This window comes from Chelon labrosus, assembly GCF_963514085.1.
Source record: "Chelon labrosus genome assembly, chromosome: 10".
Lineage (NCBI taxonomy): Eukaryota > Metazoa > Chordata > Actinopteri > Mugiliformes > Mugilidae > Chelon > Chelon labrosus.
The window spans coordinates 21,579,017-21,598,291 of record NC_140360.1 but is presented as its reverse complement, the minus strand read 5'-3'; the positions used below and the strand labels follow the sequence as shown (position 1 = coordinate 21,598,291).

Below are 19,275 nucleotides of genomic sequence, written 5' to 3'. Positions count from 1 at the left end.
CTGTCACTTTTTGTTTTTAAACCCACTATGATGCTGTCACCACTCACGGTGAGAGGACTAGTTTAACTTCTCAGTGTTAACTGTTTGCACTCCATTGAATAGGACCATTCCCCATTTCTCACCACTCTGTGCAACTAAAATAAAAACGACAAATCTGCGTTAAACAGAAGCATGATCATCGCAGTCAAATTAAAACGTTTGTGCCTCCAACGGCGCGTTTACAGAATAAACGGGTGCAAGGGGAAAGTCTCACCCGAAGAACTCGCACGTCTGGTTTCCAAACTGAACGTTGACACTGCTGCCGGCGCCGAGGTTCTCTCCCATTATGGTTACTTTAGTGCCTCCAGACTCTGGACCTCTGCTAGGGGACAGGCCTGTGACTGTTGGAGTCTACGAAAATGAACAGATGCAGAGAGACGAGTTTAAGTTTAAGACAGACTGTGAGATCAATTGAAAATGGACAGGAATAAAAGGACAATGCAAGAGACCCAAAGGAAGAAAGATGGATTGTGTCTACAGTAAACGGAGTCTGTAGCAACGCTCGAATGTTATCACAGATCCCCGGCAAATTACAGTTATTCATATTGCCAGGCTGATGGCAGCAGAGTGCATTGCTGGTGCGAGGAAAGAGGATAAAACCAGGAGCTCTTTGAGTCCCTGAGAGATCCTACTACTGCATGTTGCGCATTGCTGGGTTGTGTCTGAGTGAAGCTTTTTAAAGTCTCAAAATAGCTAGCGTTTAGAGCGGCAGGCAGACAGATGGAGAAATATCCAAGCAGACAAGCCGTCATATGGAGAAACACACATGCAGTCGGGCACGCATACACAGGAGCACACAAACATAAATCAAGCACTTAAGAACAACAAAAGGCAAACTCTGTCATTCACACTGCCCCTTTGCCTACGTGGCCACACCGGGGGTGCGTTTCGTCAGGAAAACTGAAGGTGGTGTATTCTTTTTTTAGCTGGCCTGCAATACAGGGGAATCGCAAGTGGTGCCAAATTTAGGATCTGTGAAGCAATCTCAGAGGAGTTCCGCTGCTACCATGTGTTTCATCACAGGTGAGGAAAAGTGGCCAAAGATACACTACGAACCCAAGAGCATCGCACCGACTAAACTCTGTCAGAGCTGTCGGAAACGCGTGACTTGCAGGACGCAGGGAAAAGCAGGTAGTCTGAAAACAGTAGTAATTACTGACTGCTGTTAATTGTTCAGGGAGTTCTAATTGCGAAGGTGTGAGAGAGCGCAAACGGGAAGGCTGATTATGTGTCAGCTGCAGGTTGGTAGGCAGTTGACGACAGAGACGAGGAAATGTGTGTGTGAATGTGCAAGCATGGGGAGAGGATCGTGTTTTCCTTCATTTTAGCATGTTCACTAGTCTCCCTGTCGGTTCCTCCCACTCAGCCATCCGACCGCATTACACTCACGTTGATATACTCTATCCGTTTATTTCACTTTTCGAATTTTAATGGTAACAAAATACTGCAGTCGGTCTCGGTAATACAAAAACAAACACTTCCGAGAAATTTTAGATTGTAGCTTTGCCAGTGAGTTATATATAAAACGTGTGATTTGCAGCACCGGAGAACACGGAAAACACAAGCGAAATTAGTATATGAGGCGAGACAAACTTGTAATCATGAACTTATCATAGCGAAAGACAAACAGCATCTGCACCGAGACCTGCAGAAATAATTAATGAGCACCCCTTGAAAACCTTGTGCTGTCAATGGAAGAATGCTATTTTCAAAAATACGTATGCGCGTGTGAGTTTTTTAATTACAGCACATTGTTTGTAGGCATGGCAACTCGAGCATAATTATTTGCCTGAAGCCCATAAACAATTAATTTCAAAGAACAAGTCACTATATAGAGCGTACTTTGTTTTATGTGCGGCTCTTGTGTTTGGCTCAGTCGACTACAGCACACTTCATAAGTGATATACAGTGTTGTATCAAAATACAAAACAGTGTGACGGTGTAACTGCGGCCGTACCACAAATGAGTAGAGCTGCGAGGAGCGAGCCCTGAGTTCTGGTCTGCACTCTCCGACACACAGCTGGACTTGGCCCGGTCTACTGTCTGCAGGAGCCGCGTCCATCTCACACACGATCCTATGAAGGGAGGAAATTAGTTAAAATCACTTCATGTGCAAAACAAAGATTAAAATGAATGCTGAAATAAAATATAAATACTCAGAATTTTCCTTAAAAATGATTTCAAACTCAGAAGTTGTCTTTATTTTTGAGTGCTGGAGTGAAGTTTTGACAAAGTAAGCAAAACTCTTGCAGTCTTCTTCTTCAGTTGTGTGTCTCATTTCATTACGGGACATATCTAGACCCCCCCCCACCCCCTAGTTGGCCGTCTTTAAATGAGACCAACGCTTCTCCTCCCTTGGTGCTCCAACACACCAGACCTGGGTGCAGTAAATACCCTGCCAACAACCAGGCCCCCGACAGCGCTGTTGCTGAGCCGGCATGGTGAGTCTAATGTAAATCGTGCAGCAGGATCAATACAGCCCTATGTGTACCATGTGATCAGGTGTCACCCAGCGCTGCAGGTGACTAGATCAAATGACATAATAAAATGAGGACACCCATTGATCGGAGTCAGGGCGTAATAGAGTACAAGAAGCAATCACAGTGTGGAAAGTGAGACAGAATATGTGGTGAGGCAGATGGCAGGGGCAGGTAGGAGTGGAGCTGATGAAGCAGAGCAGATGTATTGTTTCTCCAGCAATGATCGTCTGAATTACAACAAATGACTCTGGGAGCTTTGTTGGATGAACTGTGTGGAAGAGAGAGGCTAAGGGAGGATTTAGTCGCTGACAGAACGGATTTGATCCTCTCACTAGTACTTAGAGGAACAGAGACTCACTCTCCTCCCCACCTGTAGGCCTACTGTACAGCTCCTTCGTAAAGCTGCAGATTTATGGAAATATGTTTCGAGAGTGAACATTCATCTCTGCAGATCTTCGTAAAAGGGAAGTCTGCTTCTCTAGTAAAACCTGAGGTTTACCTTTAAACTGAATTCTCAGTAATGAGGACTCAATTTGGCCACTACGCACAAAATCTGCAGAATAGCATGAGCCCTCAGAAAAAAATATACTTTCTGGCTGCTGAAAAACACAAAAGTTGAGACTTTTTCCTTCAAAGCAGGAGTGGCTTTCACACACACTCCTCTGAAGTGGCAACATAAAAGACACATAAATATGGATGTCTTTTTTTTTTTTGTCTGGTCCAGTCCATCACAGGAGGCCTGGTGGCTGAATTAAGTCTTAAAGCACACACCAACGGTCACATAAGGACATGAATATAATGAACCTGGAACCAATATGACCCCCAGGGACTGGATAAAAGTCCAGCTCGGAACATCATCAGGAAGACTCCTTCCAACTTAGACTAGAGGTCAGAGGTTAGTTTTTTAATTTTGCTCCTTTAGTTTTTTTTTTTCATGTGCTGCATAAATGAATTTCCTTAGCTTGTTCCCAAGTGGATTAAAGTGCTGTCAGATCAGTGTGCGACTGACAAATTGTCCCCTACAAGCCAAGTGGCACACGGTGAATTCTAATTACATGTGCCCAGTACAGCGCTAATAGTCTTATACACTAGACATGATCAGAAACTTACCACTATTAAAATAACCAGCAAGGTAGCTGCAAATGCGCAAGAACATGTGTGTCAGTGTGACATTTTAACAGCACTATAAGACGCGAGTCGGAGCAGCGGTGCAGCGCTTAGATGTTCTCTTTCGGAGGGCAGAAGTAGGCCAAGGAAAGAATTAGGGTTAAAGGCTCCTCTGAGAGGCATGGCTGTGATAGCCTGCGTGTGTGTGTTCGCGTGGTGCACTGTATGTGTGTCATCTCCCCCTCTCACTAGACCGCTATACATCGAAAAACTTTACACTATTTTCTAACTCATTAAAAATCAGCACAGAGAGGATTTCACTGAATGAACAAGAGGCCGTTTATTTCAGAACATTATGAAAGTATTCCCGTAATATTTCCAGGGAGATGTGATGTCTGTGGTTCCCAGTAATGAGTTTACAATGGCCGTGTTGTACTTCGTTTTTAATATGTTTTTTTTTTGTTCATATTATATTGATTTTCCATGTTATAATTATTTAATCTATAATAGTTGGATAATGAGTATTTTTCTGCCTTCCGGAAAGCATCCATCACAAATTATAATAGGATTAGTTTTTTTATTCAGAACTGCATTTCCTCCACCAACAAAGCTCAATACCCGAAGGCAATCCAGGGCAAATCCTAATCCAAATATGTTAATATATATTTAGGGTAAATTAATGCAGTGTCTGTGTGTACATCCTTGTCTATCTCACGTGAGGCTGGCGTCACCTGAGGAGTCTAAACAACCACAAGGCACTGTGTTTCTAAGTCTACACGTGTCTGCGTTTCTAGCCGAGGGGGAGATGGGAAGGTTGCGAAGCCCCGGCCACGTTTCATTAGTTCAGGGTGAACGGGATGGGCTTTAACGTGATGTACACACAGCATGGGACAATTAAGGAGGTAAACACAAGTAAATACACACAGCTGTTGTGGGATCGTTGCTGGACTAGATGAGCGACTTAGAGAGAGAGAGAGGGAGAGGGAGAAGAGGGCTGCAGGGGGAGAGCAGTGACGTCAGGACCAGACTGTCTGGACCTTCTCCAGTCTACATTAGAGCAGAGGTGGAGGGGGGAGCAGATTTTTGTCGCAACGCATATTTGTTGATTAGGGTTTGTCAGCTGTTACACCCCATAAATAATGTATCAAAACCCCGGGCTAGATGCACACTTTTATGAGTGTTAATAGCTGGTTTAACGCATGCTTATTACTTTATAGCTCCGTATTATGGGATCCCACAATGTTCAACATTAAATAAATAAAAAAGCATATGAAAGAAATTATCGTTTGTATAAACAAGCCATTGAGAATCATTTATTTATTACAATTTTTTGAGCTCTCCTATCAGGACAGCTGGTTAGAAAATTGTGTTGTTTACAAACTGGATAATTAGCTGATTAAAGAAATGATCATGTTACACTGTGAGCAATATATTGCAAACCTTTTTTCCCAGCTGCTTTCATATGTTAAGTATCCCATCAGTAGCAATAATTGAATTTTGTGCAGTTTACAATCCACAAATGACAAAAAAAAAGTTGAATAATAATGCAATAACGTGTTTGCGCGACTTACTGCTCGGCAATGATGTAGCCATCCTCTACGGGGGTACACCTCACTCCTGCCACCTCGACGTTGCCCACCATGTCAGAGAAAGCCAGACCCAGGTTTGTGCCGTAGATGGTCACCCGCGTGCCTCCCTCTGGCGGTCCCGCGACCGGGGTCACCTGCAGGAATCAACAAATCGGAGTGAGCGAGAAAACTGGCATCAAATGGTGTTTTTGTCTTCAGCAACGCGCCTGTCCTACGGAGGCATATAAATGAGCGCAGGTTTCTGTATATGCTCAAGGGTAAATAAGCTCTTTCGTTCCAGGTGGCTGTAAAAGCAATTAAGAGCGCTCCAAACTCTGACACCCACAGAATGTCAGACCATGCTATGAGTCATTTTGCCCAGAGCGTGTTCTAATCACAATGGTAGCTAATGGCAATTGTTTTGTAGCTCTTTCTGTCTAATTAAAGCATTGCATCGATACACACATGAATGAAGAACGCAGTTTTAAACTCCTACAATCCCTCCCCATAGGCTGTGCAACAGTAAATTGAATAAAATAACTTAACAATCAAAACAAAATATGGTGGATTATTAACACTCTGGACAGAGGCCTGCTCAGAGTCTTCTGCTGCCAAAATGGATGGTAAACCTAACAAGGGGCGTTATTAATGTTTAGTGCGGACCACCTACTCATAAAATGCAATATGGCTGCCCAGCATGACCTTGGCACAGGGTGGCACAGTGCCTTCTGTGCTGCAGAGCCCTGTTGAGGCTCCAAGCTGGCCATCATCCAGCTCTTTAAACAAGAGAGGTGAAGACGAGGAGGTAGAAACAGGAGTCAGAGCAGTGAGGGAGATAGAGAGAGAGAGAAGAGAAAGAAAGAAAGAAAAAATGAAGACAGACCAAGAGAGTAGATGTTTGGTGGAAGTAAACGGACATAGAGAAGACTAAGAAAGAGGAGGGCAGCAGGGAGGAGATGACTGTCACTTTGCTGTGTGGAGCTGCTAGTGCTATGTAAACAATCAATATGCTATTACTGGGCATGCAAGCAGAAGGGAAGAAACCCACAGTCAGTTGTACCTGCTCACTGAGCTGCAAAGCACAATGTGATGGCGACCCTTTAAGAGGTGCCGTGCACCTCCCCTCCGCACCCCCAACACCCACTAGGGCATTGCGCCTACCCTGTGGGATGCCGGCATTGTAATCTAGATTCAGTGGACATTAATTGCTCTGGATGTAAAGTAAGTGTGTCACTGCACCGCCTGAGGGGTCTGAATACATGAATCTTTTAGCACTGCTTGGGCATGCAGGGTATAGAGGGGGGGAAAACATAATGGCTAAATATATCCATGTCAGGCGATGGCAGCAGCTATTCGAGTAGACTTAGTGATGGTTACATAAGCAATGGAAGGGCCTGAGAGAACAAGAGAGAGAAAGGGGAGAGAGAGAATAGGGGACTATAAGAGAGAGAAATGAGAGAGCGCAGAAACGACAAAAGGGGCTGGAAGAAAGAAGGGCGCGGGGGAAATGGGATGAGCAGAAGGGCGAAAGTGGATGCCACTCTGTTTAGCCCTAACAGCCACCGTGGGTGACAGGTGAGGCAGGGACAGTGACAGGACAGCGGTGCAGTTTCACAGATGGACATGCTAAAAGCTTGGGAGACCTCCTCCTTCTACCCTTGAGGCTGAAATGGAGTCCCTGCCATGGTGGACCAAGCGCAGGAAGACACTCTAATCCATGCATGAAACCCATTTGACTGAGCTCCCTATTGGCAGATAGAGGCTTGATTCATCAGGATCATAGAAAAACCACCACTTCAAAGAGGCACGCCACCAATGTCTCCGGGCTGAGGGGAGCGAGAACAGTGCTGCTCTTTGTGTCTGTCTGCATTTCTTATACAAACAAAAGGAATAAATCTATAATGGATCCTCTTTGTACATGGGGCTGTGGTGTGACTGCCTTTAAATTCGATTCCATTGACCTTTACAGAAACGTGTGAATGTAGTCGTGCAGAGCTATAGCCTCCTGTAGATATTCTTCAGAAAGGCGGCGCAACATCCTCTATTTCGCATCTTTTTTTCCCTTTCTGTCTTTCATCATCTCGTCTCCCTCGGGCTAGGTGACACATCTTCCTCCTCTAAGCACCAGCCTGCTTGTTTGTCTTATCATTCAGAGTTTCAGGGGAGGAAGAGGAAGAGGAAGAGGAAGAGGAAGAGGAAGAGGAAGCCTCATTGGACATGCATGCACAGTCTGCTGCCCTTACTCCCCCTTCCCCACCCAGTGCCGCCATGCCACGCTCCCTGTGTAATCCTTTTAGCAGCAGTGCTGTTGCCCGTCTGGCATTGTCACACTGTCAATAGAGGGTAATTCCCAGCAAACAGCCAGTCACTCTCCGTTCTCCAACTCATCCACTTTCTCTGGCATAATCCATCTCTCTCCAGCTCAAGAGCATTGGCTATTCACCAGTTGTTCCTAAGACATTTCCTTGGATTTAGCTAAAAAAACAAAGACTAAAAAGCAATGAGAGGAGCTAAATTGAAAAGAGAGACATTTTAATCCACAAGAAAGAAGCTTCCAGAAAAGTCTTTCGAGTGAAAACCCAAACTACGGAGACCGGGAGCAACGGCCTTCAGTGCGAATAACCTCAGGTTGTCTGTCAGTGCGGTGTTGACATATTCAGCTGAGGTAATGGTGGGGAAAGATGTGCTGATGCAGCCACGGCTGAACTCAATACACGCAGCAGAAAGCAATACACCAAGCCAGCTGCCTCCAGGCAATGCAAGCCTAGCATGCCACTGTAACTACAGCAGTTGACCGAGCCTAATGGAATTCTCCAAGACAATTCAGCAATAATAATATTTAATCACTCTATCGGCCAATAAAATGTACGACGTCAGCAATTTCGCTATTCCTCGCCATTATCTTTCAACGCCGCCTAGACATGTATTAAAACAGTATTTCATCTCCTTGAAGCTCTAAGGCAAATCTCACACACTACCCAGCAGTCGATGCATGTCCGTTCCTGCCATAGCTGTATATTGTGATTTGAAATGAAGTAGCCCTTCATAGAATTTAGAAGCTTGCAGCTAATCTCTTTGTCTTTGGACTCGGCTCAGGCTAATTTGAACATGTCACATTTAATTGTGAGCCGCATTTTAATGGGCTTGATAAAAACCGCCATGATCACTTGTTCCCGAACAAACTACATCCTAAATACTTTATGTGGTCTTAAATGTCTCGCAGCGAAGAGCGAAGAGCTATGGACTGTGATGAACAGGGGCACTGAGTATGCAAAGAGGAGAAAACAAGAGACAAAACGACCACACGAGGGGAGTGTTCGCGGACGAGTATACTGATACCATGTGATTCTTTATGGGTGTGTGGGGTATGAGGGACGGAGACTCATTTTACTGTGCAATAACTCCAATTGTCGGGTTTAATGGAGGTGCGCACCCATATAATACAAAGGCATTTTCAGGGTTTACAGCAGCTTTAGTTGGAGTTTGATACTGACTGACAGGCCCACTATTTCTGGAGTGTCCAAAATATCAACAATAAGCTTGCATACACAGTGTGAGAGGAAGACAGAATCCTACATTTTCACTCTCCCAAGGCCACAGATATTTATACATACTGTCACTCTGAGACAGGGGAGCCTCCCCACTATACAGCAAACTTGTACAAAAGCCGCGGCCAAAGCCTGTTGAGGGGATTCCTTTCATATGCCCATCTAAGTCCCAGCTTCATTTGATGTTGTTCCCTCTGCTGTTAGCAGGGGCTTACATCTCTTCAATATTAATGGCCCATGGTGGGAGGCACCATGGCACTTAATAGAAACATTAATTATTCAAAAGCTCTATCTTGTGGTAGGCACATCTACTAATGTGCGAGTATGTATACAAATCAGCTCATGATGGGGGCTTTGGTGCATACAATCAAAACCAAATTTATTAATAAATTCAGCCCACCAGGGGGATGTCGGCTTCTTAAAGAAACTGTAATCACTGAGAGACGAGGGGGGTAGGGTGAAGCACAAACGAACGCCGCCTTCACTGCCAATAAAGAGGAGAAAATAGGTGTCTGTGTGTATCCGACGCACACGCTCACGCAGGGTTGGTTTTCGACACCTACAGCTGTAAACAGATCTGAGTTCAGATAGCCCAAAGGTATCCCCCCCACACCCAACACACAAACACACACTTTTGCTGTTCCACCCTTTCAAGGTTCAGTTTCTCTGTCTTTTGTTCTCTAGGTTGACTCACTACAGCTCATTCAAACTCATATACTGACGATTTTAACATCCCCAGAACTTAAAGGGAAGACAAAACCCTGAGACAGTATCTTTACATTTCTTCAGCTTGATTGAAATCATTCTGATCTTGGCATGGACACTGAATTATCTGATAAGATGATATATACCCCCAAAATATCAGTTTCGATCACTCTGAAGCATCGAAACTACCAGCTGTAAAACAGATGAAGACATTTTTTTGTAATCTAACACTTGTCTGAACAACTCTCTCTTTTGCTGCCACAGTGTTTCTATAGAGACGGGTCTCTAGGAGGGATCTCGACTCTTTATCTCTGATATTATAGTTGATTTTGGAATGATTGTTGAGTGTGTCTGGGAGCCCTTGCTATGATTTTCACCAACTGTCACATACACTGGATGTTCTTTCTGCATATTTGAGATCACGCAATGAGAAAATGTGTATTGCTATTGTATATTGGTACATTGGTCAACAGATGGAACACCAAAAACTGCTTCACGCCTATGCAAACATTTCTTTTCATAGTGTGTTTAATACTTCTGCGTTGCCTCACAGTATGTGATTGGGCCAAAACCCCTGCCTCATAGATGAACTATGAGCATTTTGCTAACTGTAAGAAGTATTAACATAGAATATTTCCCTCTCAAAAGAAAGTGCAAATCGCCCAAAACATCTACAGTTTCTCACTTAATGCTTGATGACAGATGAAGATATGGGCTGGAGGTGTTTGAATTCAAAGACCACCAACTGTGATCATATTACTAAGATAAACAGGGGATGTAATGTGTCCCACTGGGCGCCTATGGAATGAAAAACCACCGGGATGAGTCAGAGCTCGTGCTGCACAGAAACACACAAGGAGAAGAAGAGTAGAGTCAACGGAAGGCAGAAAAAGGAAGCGACAGAAACAGATAGTCAGAGAAATAATGAAGAAACCGGATTAAAAAGAAGCAGGGATCGGCTTCTTCTTCTTCAGCTTGTCCCTTTTTTTCCCCTGAATTATCAGAGTATAGCGAATCAATTAACCAAGTTGTTAACTTCACTTTTTAATTGGCTGGAGTTGGATGGGTATGTGGTGGAGGAATGAAAAGCCAAATGAATCAATGTGGAGGCAGAGAGGTCTAGTGGGTTAACCACAATGCACTGGTGTGTTACCAAGCCTAATTAAATAGCATGTCCCTCCTGGTCTGACTCCTCTGTGACAGCAAACCCACCAGGGGGGATGACGACGTGGCCTGAGCAAGCAATGTCCCACTTATGGAAAACAAATAAGCACTTCCAGGGCATGACCCAGTGTTGTTGAGATGGAGGGTGTCCAGCGAAAGGGTGTTTTTTTTTTGCAATGTCTGGGAAGGCTCAGCAAGTTAGCAGGAAAACTAAAGAGGTGCCATACGTACACTTGCCTGCTTATCTGTATGAGATGCATTATATTAAAAAGAATTATAATTTCTGTCTAGCAACAACAAAAACAGATAGTTATGCAGAGTTTTGTTTGTGGCGTTCCCTTTTTTGCATTTCTTGGTGTCAAAGTTACTTTCAAAGAGCGGGAATAACCTTGTGTGCAGACAAAAGACATCTAAAATCTAGGAGCAGGCATCTGTGCACACTGCAGAAAGAGAAGGCAGATGTCAAAAAGACAGCCCTTTAAAACTGTATATCTCAGGCGCTGTGTGTGCGTGTGGGTGTGTGTGTGGGTGTGTGTGTGAGAGAGCCCCCGCCCTTGGATAAGTCCTGAAGGTGAAATGAACTCTCAAATGAATATGCAAGCACAACACATATTGCCACACAAGTACATAAATGATCATACACGTAATAATTTTTTGCCCTTAAGCAAATCAACATTTTCTAACCTAATTAGAAAACGAATTACGGAAAGAAAAAGACAAGATAAAAGACTGTGTGGGGCAAGCACTTTAGGGAGGCTGTTTGTTTTTGTTCTTTCAGGGTCCAGACTAAAACAGAGTAGAGCAGAAGAGCTGCCTCTCAATACAAATCAGCCATTTTACTGAAAAGAGTGTTACATGTATCTTAATAACTACAATCAGTTAAAGTTTTGCATAAATGTTTCAAACAACAGAACAGAATCTGAGGTAAATTTACTTTAGTGACCATGTTGTGAGAGAGAGCACAGTCTTTAACTATGTAATAGCATTGTCATTGTCGCAAATGGCAGCATGTTATCAAGCTGCCACAAGCTGTGGCCTCGCGGTCTTATATGAAAAACTGTGACAAGGCACCACATACTCCTTTCCGTTGTGGCTGATTATCACATATTGACTGGAGCTTGGCAGGTGTGGGCCGGCAGGAAGGACAAACAGATGATTACGCGAACTGACCTCAGTGATGCGTGGGTTGGTGCACTTCACGTTCTTGCTGGAGAGGTTGAGCCAGCGGGTGGTGTAAGGGTTGATAGGGGGGCAGTGGTGCCGCAGTGTGCACTTTCCCTCTCCGCTGCACCAGCCGCACTGGAACTTCCTCTCTGCCTTCAGACACATGCCGCAGCTGTCACGCTGGGCTGCACACTTGTACAAGTGCACTGTTGGGATGCAAGAAGCGGCACAATGAACACACAGGAAGCTTTTTATTTATATAAGCAAAGTGACAGCAAGGCTGCCGCGAGTGAAACATCTCTTTCTTTAATGTGACGCATTTGTTACGATATTGTAACTCAGATTTACGTAATGAAAAACAATACACAAATGTTGTCTTGAGTTTTTGTTTAGAACAGATAGCCCAGTGTTACATTTCTCCATCTTCATTCTGTGTGCCAGCACATATTTTGGTCTTACCTTGAATATTCTCTGGATTATCAATAATGAAGTTGCCGTTCCACACCACTGAGAAATCCACCGGCAGCTCACTGATTTTCATCCCCTCGTATATATACTAGGGGCCAAGGACGACGAGGAAGAGGGAGGATGAGAAGGGAGACAAAAAAAAAAAAAGAGGAGGATTTCAATTGGAGGTTTGGGAATCTGAGTTCCCATGAGACTTCACAGATGCAGCACTGTGTCATTCCAGTGTTACCACAAACTTACATCACTTCAACATCTGAGACCTGACTAAGCGAGGCCGAAGCTTGAGATTCTCTTCTGGCCTTTATAGATGATGTCCTTAACTGCCTTCTGTGCCGTAAATTCTAGCCTGGCTTCTATCGTGCGAATGTGTGTGTGTGTTTGAGAGAGGCAAATCAAAAGAATAGGGTAAAATGTCTGTGTTTCCTCTGGGAATATACTGCAGTATGCGCTCGAATGGCAGAGTCATGCTGAAGGCTCGTCTAGAGTAATTACCTAGGTTCCACTGACTCTATCTCCACCGACTAAATGATATACACACACTAACATCTACAAACAAACTACATTGCAGGCTGGTTTCACACTCATTTTCTAATATAACCGCTTCCTGTTTCTGTTTATTCTGTTTGCAACGTGTGCCCAAAGTCTGGCCAAGCGTCTCCCAACCTACCGAGCTGTTCTGACACTGCACACTGGAGCTGTTGAAGCGGAGGGCGGTGACTCGATGGCTGACCCCCTGGATGTGGAGGACACACTCATAGCCTCGCTGGCCAGACTGGGGCTGTGGCAGGTTCTTGGCCTTCAGGGTAATAGGCTTCACCTCCCCTGCGGGGATCAGAATCTCCTCGGAGCGCACCAGCTGGGGACAGTCCTGGAGGGAACAAAGCACAAGGGCAGAGAAGACAGCAGTGTCAACAAAACAGAAAAATACAATTTTGGTGCTTAGCTCACTAACAGGATGACAGAAATCAACAAAGGGTGATGAAAGATAATAAGTAGCAGCAAATACAAAGTGCATTCGAGTTAGAATTTAAAAGTGACTCCTTTGTCTCTGGCACAAAGAAAACTGGCGTTGCAGCTTTACAGGCTGAAGCTTAAATTCGGTTCATAAACATGAGATCATATGGTGCTTGTATCTACTCTTTAAAAGTTTTATATTGTGGGATCGTCTTATCAGAAAACAACTGCCATTGTTGCAAGACAAAAAAAAGGGATTTATTCCTAATGCTGACTGATCTAATTAATGAATTAAACAACATGTGATTCACAGAGGAACTGAAACCCTGTAAGAGGGGTACAGAGTACATCCATATGAGCAGTTACTAAACCAGTTCTTCATCCTTTAGCCCGAGTAAATGAGTTTAGAGAAACAAACCCACACAAACAAATCTCCAAGTAGTGTGTGCGTGTGTGCGCACAGCCATGGAAAATTTCAAGCACTTTGTTTCTACTTCACATGACTGACGTGGTCAGAGTGATCTGGTATCATTGTTAAGACATGCTGAGCTCAATAACTCCAGGGATAATAGACTGTTAATTGCTACTGCAGAGAACAAGAGCCCCGAACGAGCAGCGCCATTTCAGAAATAGAAGAGCTTAGATGGCTGTCTTTCTGAAGACATGCCCCGAGGCTGACACAGAGCTGCAACACGGAGCAAGATGCAGGCAGAAAGGAAAACTCAGAGACATGAGAAGGAGGAAGGCATGAGGAGATATATGCTGGCTTATACGCACGTGTGTTTGTGCATGCGTGTGTTCCACTAACCTCAGAAGCGTTGACTCGTCCCTCCTGGAAGGAACAGCTGGAGGGGTCATGGGTGCATAAGTTGCGGTACTTGCACCAGTGGCAGCGGAAGGCGCTGTTCACACATGACAGACACCTGCGCGAAGACACAAACACACACATGTCATTTGGGTGGAAAAAAAGCAGTGGAGTCAAGGAGGGGCAGCGAGTTTGCCAAAAGTGGGGGAAGTGCCATATAGGAAATGAGTTCAGATCCCAAGTGGGCACCTGCTGTTGTTGTGCCCTTGCGGCTGGCACAGTACCTAATAGCTGCTGGGCCAAGTTCACCCTGCATATATCTTCTACTGCCATACATTAATACTGCGTGTCATATGTGAACAGGAGGCTGAATATTAGCCCTCAAAACCACAATCAGATGGAGGAAGAGAGAGAGAGAGAGTGTGGCGGTACGTTGAGTAATGAGGACAAATAAGACATTGGAACAGCTTGATCCTGCAATTACCATTAGCCCTGCATTGTTGGAGTGGCGATGTAATTACTAGCTGTTAGGTGTGTGTTTGCATGTGAGCATTTTTGCATGTACAATACGTAAGTATGTGCGTCTGTGTCGCTACAGGGATGCGAACTGTACCGCCGGCGGCAATTCTTTGGTTTGGAAGTGTGGATAGAGTGCTGATGAGGGGACGGAGAGATGAGCGAATACAAGAATGGACAAGGAAACAGGAACATGATACTCTCTGGATGTTGCCATAGCAAAGACACGACTCACTTTTAATTGATTGTGATGGCATTTACTACACTATGTATTCATGAACAGTTGTTCAGAGAGTGCATTTCAGTCTCAGTTGGCTCGCCTTCTCCCTTTCTCTCTCTGATACAAGCTTGCTGTACACTTGCTTATTGTGAAATATTCATCGGTGCAAAAGCATGGGAGGTATCTCTGGCAAGCGCACTAAATCAGATGAATAACGCTGATACACCTTCAGGCAAATACGGTGTACAGTATGCGTGGAGGTGGGAAGGGAAGAGAGATCAGGAGCTGGCGTCAGAGCATACAAGGAAGGGTGTCTGCCCTTTTCAAGTGTATGCATCTTTCTTTGTGCATTTGAGTGCGTGCGTGGCTGCGAGCAGAAGAATGTCTGTCGTCGCCGATTAACTGAGCTGATGTGAGAGCTGGTAATTTCATTCTGTGCAACTCAGACAGCAGACAGCCATACGAAGCGGGAGGCGAAGAGGGAGAAATGCAGAGCAACGCTGCCTTTATCTGGTAAATGAGACCACGGCTAAAACATTTTGTTTTAATGTCAGGGGTACAGTCAAAGGATAACACGGCATGCCACGATTCCTGCGTCCCTGCTCGTGCCACTTGCTGTGACACCCTCGCACTGCTGCACTCCATTCAGTAATGCTCCCAAGTCAGGCCTTTGGATCTCGCACAAACAGAATCTGCCACACCGGAATGAAGCGAGCAATTGCAAAGGCAGCGCAGACGCTGAGATCTCCAATCCAGGGATTCATTTCAACATCACTCAATCAGGGACAGACATGGCATGAAAATGGGTATGAAATCCCCACTGAAGACCTGTTAGTCAGAAAGCAGAGTGTTTTGTAGTGCGGGGTGTGCAGCAAGGAGGCTCCGTTAGCGCAGACACTTCCTGTTAGGGGGCACAGGGAGCGGCCAGCGATCAGATTACATTAGTTTTTACATGGGATATTTTTAGGGGACTGGGGCAGACTAAGGTTGAGGACAAATTGTAACTAATTCCCAGAGCATTGATTCACTGGTTTCGGGCAGTCGGTTTTGGCCACTGTTTTTGTAAATGAATAGAGAAATAATGGATCCAGATACTGATACTCACAGTTGGTGGACGCTGCAGTTGTAAAACTTGACCTCTGTGCTAATAAGCATCTGACCCGTCTCCTTAGAATTGAGCCTCAGCTCAACGCCTGACCAGTCTGAAAGAGAGGAGACAGGAAATCAACATTTACTGAAATTTAATGCGACTTAATTCAATCTTGGTTAGGTTCCTAGTTTCACTGGCAAAGAATACACACACAAAAAAATAAAACCAAACGAAAATCAGCATTTCTTTTGTGGGATTATATGTGCAAGATAAAGGAACATTGCTTGTGAAACGATACAAAGTATGTAAATGAGGTGCAAATCTCTATTTTATACAGAACCATTTAATTTGTTTACCTGCATTTTGCTGAACAGAGTTCTGGCTCTGTAAAAACAACCCCCCCACCCCCATGAGAATACAGGCTCCATAAATATGTGCGTGTGTTTGTATATGCGTACAGCAGCCTGAATTTCAGATGACATTCAGCGTGTAGGAGGCTCGACTGACCCCCGGGTGCTCTGTTCTCTCACGCAGCACCTGTTGGGAATCAGGGTTTGTTTCACACGAGTCTTTGCGGCGGGCTCGTAGCAGACATGTGCGGCTGCACATTTGTCTCGCAGGATCTGACAAAGAGGTGCAGGAGTCCCGTCTAGTCTACACAAACCTCCTCTGCGACCCTTTTCCTTAGTGCGAAACAGTGCCAGCTATTTTCTTTAACAAGTCCGCTGTCGTCACGGTTGAATCCTCACACGCCGTCAGATTTTGTTATTTTAATTTCTCCTCCATCCTGCATTTCCTATGTTTCTCATTCTTCTGATCTCATTTCCTGTTCTCTCCTCCTCTCTTATTTTCTATCCCCCTTTCTCCCCTGGTCATCACCACTGCACAAACACTACTGATGTGCAACAGATAGGAATACTTGCTACGGGGACAGGAGATGGAGGATGATAGCGGGGAGGTCGGGAGGGGTGGCCTCGGGGGAATGAACGCGGCGCAGAAATGGAGGTATAAACAGCTGGACGGACGGCTAGATGGATGGATGGATGGATAGATGGATGGATGGATGTATGGAGGGCTTACAGGGAGGATAGGCTGACATTTACCTGGGGGAGAACATTCATATTAGTGCCTGATGCACCACTCCCCATGGGATCTCTGGGCAAACAGGGCTGTCATTTACTCACAGGGAGGAGGATTACCAAACCCCCAAAACACACAGCACCTGATATATTATTCAAGGTGTTTAGTTTTCTCACCCCGCAGCCATCTTGGCTTGCAAACAAGAGGCGTTATAACAGCAGATGTTAATATTCATAATGATATATATATATATGTGTGTGTGTGTGTGTGTGTCTAAAAATAAATGGAGACCAGAGATCCTGTTGTTGTTTACCATGCCGGAGGAATGCCAGAAAGGTCATGAGATTTGTGAGTATACTGTAATCGAGGTGATTAGCATGTCTTTATGCTTGGACCTAAAAGCTGTCTCTGTGTTCGTGGCTTCATGTTATGTCCTTGATTTTTTTGAGATGAGGAAAAAAGGGCTGATTTGATCTGTTGGTCTCTGCTGAAAAACAATCTCTAACTATACATAAATGGATTTATTATTTATTATATGAATGTCACTTGCATATTTACCAGGTGCCACTCTCAGAAGTAAACAGCAGACCAGCTGCCGGTGCCTCAGCTATGCAAAGACAGTAATCTATCTTGTGATTCCCTCTAATCGTCCCCTGACTGAGTGGAGCTGCCTGTTAGACCGTCTCCTATTAGTCAAATCTGAGGGCGGTAATTTGGTGTTCTGCAGTTCGACCACAGACCAGGGGCGCTCAGTCTGTTCCTCCGTCAGATCTAATGTGGGCAGGTCTCATATGCAGCACACTTCACAACAAGACAACCTATCCCGAACCAGTGGGTGTCTGTTACATAGGCAGCCCCCGGTGTTGGATCGCTACAGATGTTACAGTGTCTGATGTGTCTGCAGATGAGCAATTAGCTCAGCATAAATGAGCATAAATTGACATCCTACAAAGGCGGCGTTTACACGGGTCTCATCTAGTCAGCATGACCGGACAACTGCGGCGTTGGCTACACAGGAAAGTGGAAGCAGACTGCTCATCGGCTTGCGGTAAATGCACGGGAGTGTCTAAGTGTCCGTTCGCTATATCTACCTTGGTCGGTGGGGATGAGTGGGACATCCTTGGCGGCAGGAGACACGCAGAGTATCTGGTTGCCGTTGACCTGCCCCTCCACCTCTGTCAGGTTTCCAAAGGAGCAGGTGATGCCTGCAGAAAGGTCTGGAACGTCGCTCACCTTCACCAGCAGCTGCACATGGGGCAACATGACAATGTTTTTGGTGAAAAAGCAGGTTTTAGACAGTCAAACTTTCATACACCGGCAACGAGATGAAAACAAGCTGATGTGTGATGCATCTTATTAGCAAAAAACAAAACAAAAAAAAAAAAACACACAAAGATCCTTTTGCACGACACTAACACTAACAGTTGCATTTCTGGAAGAGACATGACAATCTGGGAAGAAATTGTGGCTTGAATGCAGCAGCATAATAAGCTCCAAGCAAGAACACACTGCTGTTGGCAAAGCTGTCCATCCACTTTGCCAAGAATTGTTTCACTGCCTTAGCATTATAAGGGAAATAAGGCTGTATTTAAATCTGAAATTACAGTTTGACAGTGGAAGGTATCATTTCAGAGCAGCATGAAGGAATGTGGAAAAATAGCCACTTGGCAAATTACATTTGGGCCTCCGTCTTTCTCCAGAATATACAGGGAGCGACAGATGCGGGAAAAACCTGAACCCATGCTGTGGACGCGTACAACTGGACGTACACATGCAATATACGACGCACGCGCAGATGCACATAAAGGCGTTTGAAGTCATTCTCTGGAGAGCAGTGACACTGGGGCTGGAACATTCAGCTGCTCTCCCTATAAATAAACGTATTCTGCACAGGGTGTGTGATCTGGCTCTCCAGCCAAGAGAGGCAGTCTGGATAATTATCACCATGGCATTTCACAGCCTTGTTCCATTAGCTGTTATTTTTGGGCCATATCGTTTGAAGTTTCTCTTTGTTTTATCTGCCTCTCACTAAACACCACAGGGCTACTGGGACAGGCAAGGCAGCTGAGCAGCTTAACTGTAGGTCTTTCAAGAGATGCTGACTGTCTCAGTAGCTGACTACACTTCCTCCCTCGTTAACCGGCTCACTCTGGCACTCATTGAGAGGACGGATGATTTCTTTGCTTTCTTTTTTTTTTTTTCTGAGGACCTCTTGTCTTCCTCCGTTTTACTTTCACTGTGTTTGTGTTGCTTCACTCAGAGGTGTCAGAGATCCTTGATTACAGCAATCAAAGCAATCAATGTCTTTTGTTCAACGCAGAATTCCCAGAGTAACCTCTCACATTAATTAGCTCTCATCGTTCTCAG

General features: G+C 44.8%; 1 protein-coding gene across 1 annotated transcript in view; it reads right to left on the bottom strand.

Moving 5' to 3' along the window:
• Positions 1–19,275, bottom strand: part of plxna2 (plexin A2) — a 134,479-nt gene that overhangs the window by 39,047 nt on the left and 76,157 nt on the right. The window contains exons 6-14 of the mRNA XM_084553578.1: positions 18,000–18,153; positions 15,844–15,940; positions 14,006–14,120; positions 12,911–13,111; positions 12,235–12,331; positions 11,782–11,981; positions 5,198–5,349; positions 1,997–2,114; positions 254–390 (exon numbers count right to left, since the gene is read on the bottom strand). Coding sequence (XP_084409704.1) covers positions 254–390; positions 1,997–2,114; positions 5,198–5,349; positions 11,782–11,981; positions 12,235–12,331; positions 12,911–13,111; positions 14,006–14,120; positions 15,844–15,940; positions 18,000–18,153 — 1,271 coding nt within the window. The remainder of the gene's footprint in view (positions 1–253; positions 391–1,996; positions 2,115–5,197; positions 5,350–11,781; positions 11,982–12,234; positions 12,332–12,910; positions 13,112–14,005; positions 14,121–15,843; positions 15,941–17,999; positions 18,154–19,275) is intronic.